The sequence below is a fragment of the Cupressus sempervirens genome, chromosome 5, assembly GCF_028749045.1.
Source record: "Cupressus sempervirens isolate cs-2001-9-10 chromosome 5, ASM2874904v1, whole genome shotgun sequence".
NCBI lineage: Eukaryota > Viridiplantae > Streptophyta > Pinopsida > Cupressales > Cupressaceae > Cupressus > Cupressus sempervirens.
The window spans coordinates 424,978,921-424,984,325 of NC_143122.1; the positions used below are offsets into that span (position 1 = coordinate 424,978,921).

The 5,405-nt window shown below is 33.6% G+C and overlaps 1 protein-coding gene across 1 annotated transcript in view; it reads right to left on the bottom strand.

Annotated features, from left to right (window-relative positions):
* Nucleotides 1-4,978: 4,978 nt before the first annotated feature.
* Nucleotides 4,979-5,405, bottom strand: part of LOC149556601 (uncharacterized) — a 558-nt gene continuing 131 nt past the window's right edge. Inside the window, exon 1 of the mRNA XM_089829925.1 lies at nucleotides 4,979-5,405. This exon is cut by the window's right edge and continues 131 nt beyond it. Coding sequence (XP_089686051.1) covers nucleotides 4,979-5,405 — 427 coding nt within the window.

The following is a 5,405-nucleotide window of genomic DNA, read 5'->3' on the forward strand; positions in this document are numbered from 1 at the left end:
GTTTGGAATCAACATGTTATGGCAAGCAGCATTAATTCAGTCATCATTGTGATACCATACAATTGGAAGACTCAGAAGAAGATCACAACAATTCAACGGGACTTGAATTTTTTTGTCCTTAGGAGTATGATGCAGGAGCATCACAAGATTCAAAACAATTCATAGACTTTGGACATTACATGCATTCTAATTTTTTCAAAGTCAATATGGATGTAGTTGGTTGGGGAGACATTAGTATTTTGATTTAATAAATGCATTAGTAATATGTTTACTCTTCGATCATGAAGAACCGTTAGAGGAATTAGCGTGAGTCGGTTGTGGGTAGTTGGAAATTAGTTTTTGAGAAATCTTTATTATATTCTGTCATTCGATGAAAGGAAGCAGTAGGAGGGTAGAATAGGGCAGAGTAAGAGGAATGAATGAGAATCGATGAATGGAGAATGTAATCTAAAATGGAATAATGAAAAGAAGAATTAAGTTTCCGGTTCATATCTTGTGGTTTCTTCATTTTCATAGTTATAATTCTCTATTTGTGATTCTTTGTATTGTTATGAACTGAGTATATTAGAAAGCTTTATCATTTACATACTTCAAAACCATGCCTTAATTTTTTTGGTACTATTCGCCAATCATTTTGGTACTATTTGCCATTCGTATATTCGCCACTAAAGTTATGGCTAATTATGGCCGACATGTTATAACCCTAAAGCGATTTAATACTTGTATAAAAGGGTTTAGAGTTGGGTATTTGTCATTATGTTGTGATGCAAAATTGGTTCTTGCGGCAGTATTGAGCTGTAAGGGATTACAAATTGTAATCAGGTTGTAATCATTGGATTGTAATAAGATTGGACTTGCTGTTTGGTGGACGTAGCCCAGGGATTGGGTGAACCACGTTAAATCTTGGTGTCTTGTGTTCATTTCTGTGTGATCTATTATTTTCTGTTATTGGTTATATTTGCATGTAGTTTTTATTTCTGTTTGTGGTTTATCCTAACAGTAGGAACCTCTTCCTTGTCCATTGTTCCTTCCTCTCCAACTTCTACTAGCACCTCTTCCTCCATTGAAACCTCCTCTACTTGAACTTCCCTCATGATATTCAGTTGACTTAATTGTACCTTGGGTCTTTGACTCTATGTTCCTACCACCATAACCTCCTCTATTTCTTCTGCTAGCTTTTCCTCTTCCTCTTCCTCTAGTACTTCTTGAATTTTATTTCCTCTTCAAATTCTCTTCCACCTTGACTAAAATTTGGTGGCATCTTTTCATTGTGGTAGGGGTCAATAAACTTAATTCTTCTTGTGTAGTCCATCTTAAGACATTTAGATACCTGGCTAACTTCACACTTTTATCATCTACAAACCTAGACCTCATGCATAACTTATGAAACTCCTTTGTGTATGAGTTAACATCCAAATCCTTCTGTCTAAGGTTCTATCTTCTCTTGTGCAACTGAATCTCGTAGTCCTTTAGCACATAGGCTTCTCTGATTCTAGCCACCATGTCTTTCCAAGTGGAAATGGGTTTCTTTTTTACTTTTTCCCTCTCATCCTAGATGAATTTCCACCAAGTGAGTGCAGAACCATAGGCCTTGATTTAGCCACTTTCACTTTTGGGGCTTCAGTTATCCCATCACATTCAAAATGGTTCTCAAGTCCTTCAATCCAATCTAGAACTACTTCTAATTCCATTTTCCCACTAAAGATTGGAATACCCTCTAATGTCTTTCCACTTAAGGCTTTCAATTCTTTTAAGATGGGTTCCTCTATTAGGATAGGGTCTAGTTTAGGGACCTCATCTTCTATCGCTATCTCTTTATGTTTTCCTTCAACTTTATCCTTGACTTATTTAGTCTTTTCTTCCACTTGGTCCAACTTATGCTCTATTTGAGCCAATATACTTTTGAGAAATTTGTTCTCTTCTTCTTGCTCATTCACATTCTTTGTTAATTCTAAATTTTTCACCATTATAGTCTCTCCTACTAACTCCTCTATTTGAAACATTTATGTACATGCCTAATCTTGTAGGCTTTGATACCAATATGATAGATACTCCCAAGTGTGCTTGCACTACTTCACCAGGACTCCCTCAATTCCTAGTTTCCACAACACCCTAACCCTAACTCATAGGATCTTCCAAGTCCTTTTCCAACTTTTCTAGGACTTTTTCAATGCCTCTTCAATAGGTTGCATTCAATGTGCTTCACTAGGGGTGTCTACCATTGTTAATATCTCCACTCCTTAACTTCTTCTTGGATTCATCTAAGTGCTCCTTTTGACTCTTCTCCTTAGGTAGTGTTTGTAGGGTATTAAATAAATTTTTTTTATCTTTTATATCTTCACTTGATCCCTTTAGACTATGGTATCAAAGACTTCTCTACTGATTTCCAAGCTGTGCTACAATTTTAGGCTACTAGGCCTAATAGCCCTTCCTGACTAGATTTTTCTTCTTCTTTCAAAACTTCCCTAAAAAACCCCAATAACTACTATGATATTTAGAGAATTTTTACTGAGTTATGAAATATTTAGTAGGTCTCATTTCTCCATTGGCTTCGTACAACTGATTCCTACTTTCAAGAGCTACTAGGGCTAATAGGTGTCTTGTTTACTAGTCAACTGATTTCTTCTTCACAATGTGGGTGGATGGATTGTTCAAGGGATAAGATTTGTCAAAGGTTTCCATATAATGTCAAGGTTCATTAAATGGAAATTAAAATCAAATTCTCAATCAAACCCCTACATCAAAACATAGTTGCATTGTGACAAGCTCCTAGTGAGGTGGCATTGAACTTGCCTAGGGCTTGTTCTTAAAAATAGTTAAACTTGTCTTATGGCTTTCTCCTTCCATATGTACACTATAAAAGGGATCCCCTAAAATAATCCTCAAAACCATGATGGTTCCTCAATAGGGTTTTATGGGGGAGCCATTTTTCACACAATCCTGAATGAACTAGTGACTGCCTGATTTGCAAAAAACATTTACAAAACTACACCAATGAATTGAAAAGAACTTTAAAAAAATGCTAAATTTAAGATAACTCATCTAACTACACAAATCCCACACAAATTTGGTGGATTCAATCCATTAAAGGATCTTATTGAGCAAGAAGATCTAGTTGTCACAATAACTACAATTCACAATTTGCAAAATAAATGCTTCAATTTTTGCTCTAGAACTCTAACCCCTGGAAAATGGATTTCTTAGGGATTAAATACCATTAAATTTTAGTTTTATGTGGGTAATAACCCTCTTATGTCTTAAAGACATAATTTTTTCTTCATGGAGACAAAGTTGTCATGCAACTTTGCAAAATTGCAAATGTTGTCATGACAACATTGTAGCAACTTTTTCATTTTGCCTCCTAACTTGCTCAAATCACCTCTAAACTTCATCAAACTATGTAATAACATGATAAAATCCATTTTAGGCTTTATTACAATATTTTCCCTTTATTTTAAGACTTTTTTTCCCAAATTCCCAAGTCTAGGCTCCAAAGAGACCTAAAATCCAAAACTTGACTTAAACAACTGAAACAACTAGATTAATTAACAGAAACAGATTTCCACAATCCATTTGTAAGTACTAAGTTTTCTGGATTCGATTGTGTGTGTTTATTTCATCAACGTTTCGGATCACACTACATGATCCATCATTAGGATAAGAAAGTGCAGGATAGTAAGATATGCAGATTGGACCTTTCTCAAGAATTATAAGAAGTGAAGGGGGAAGCTCGCAAAACAATGCAATACAAAAAATAGAAATAAGAAGCTACACACACCAAAAAATATAAAAAAGAAGAAATAAAAGAAAAAGGTTAAAAATAGAAACAACAATATATATATATATATATATATATATATATATATATATAAGTATAATAGTTATTAATTTATAAATATATTGGCTATTATATTATAATATAGCTATATGTGTAGTGTATAGCATTGTAAACAATTACAATAGCTAATGGATTATAATACAGCTATATACATGAAAAAAAAAAAAATAAAATAAAATAAAATAAATAAAAAATATATTATATAATATAAATGAAATATATATATATATATATATATATATATGAAATAAGTAAAATACACAGACACACACACACACACACACACACACACACACACACACACACATATCATATATATATATATGAAATATGATATATATATGTGAAATAAGTAAAAAAAAAAAAAAAAAAAAAAAAAAAAAATATATATATATATATATATATATATATATATAGGAAATAAGTATATATATATATATATATATATATATATATATATATATATATATATATATATATATATATATATATATATATATATATATATATATATATATATATATATATATATATATGAAATAAGTCACACACACACACACACACACACACACACACACACACATAAAGGGCTAAAAAACTACAAGAAGGCAAACAAAAATCTATATATACACAATTTTATATATATAGGGAAATAAAAAAATGACCAATGCTAAATAGTGAAATGAATATAAATATATAAGGAGGAAAATGTCAAAGCTGCCAGGTATGTAGGGATAAAAGAGAAAATCTTTTTATTCTTACATGCTTTGTAGCTTTGATAAAAAGGAAAGAACAAAAGAATCGACAAGAGGGCGTACAGAATAGAAAGGTGATAACCACATAAAAAAAAAACAATACTAGAGACAAAAGGACACTAAAATAAAAGTCAACAAGAAAACAAGGGGCCTAAGCACAAAACCCACTCAAAAGAAAGAAGCAAGAAGTGTGCAAGAAGAGAGAGAGAGAGAGAGAGAGAGAGAGAGAGAGAGAGAGAGAGAGAGAGAGAGAGAGAGAGAGAGAGAGAGAGAGAGAGAGAGAGCACTGCACACCACGGAAAGAGGAGAAGAGAGGGGAAGGAGAAGAGGAAAACGTCAAACATAAGAACTAGAAGAGCAAGCAAGAAGGGAAACTGAGAAAGCATCAAGGGTGGTGGAGTCTGTTGAGCGTGCCAGAATGGAGGTTGTCAAGGGTATCAAGCAAGGGGTGCCACGAATGGTTAATGGACCACCCATCATCCTGATTGAGGTTAATGGGATGATAGCTAATGGCAATGGCCTCTTTTAACTTCCTCTTGAAATGATTGTCCTCTTTCGACAGGATTTTGGCATTCTCCAAACAAATATGATGCTTGGTGGAAGTTGAGTGCTCAGCTAGGGTGGATATTTGTATCCTCTCATGCTTGATGTCAGCACTGTGCTCTCGGATCCTCGCGATAACAGAGCGACCAGTTTCACCTATGTAGGGCATGCCACACGAGCACTCAATCTTGTAGACCCTTGAGTCTAGAAGAGATTTTTTTGAATCCTTGAGTGGGGGAATACAATTTCTTAACTTAGAAATGGGTTTG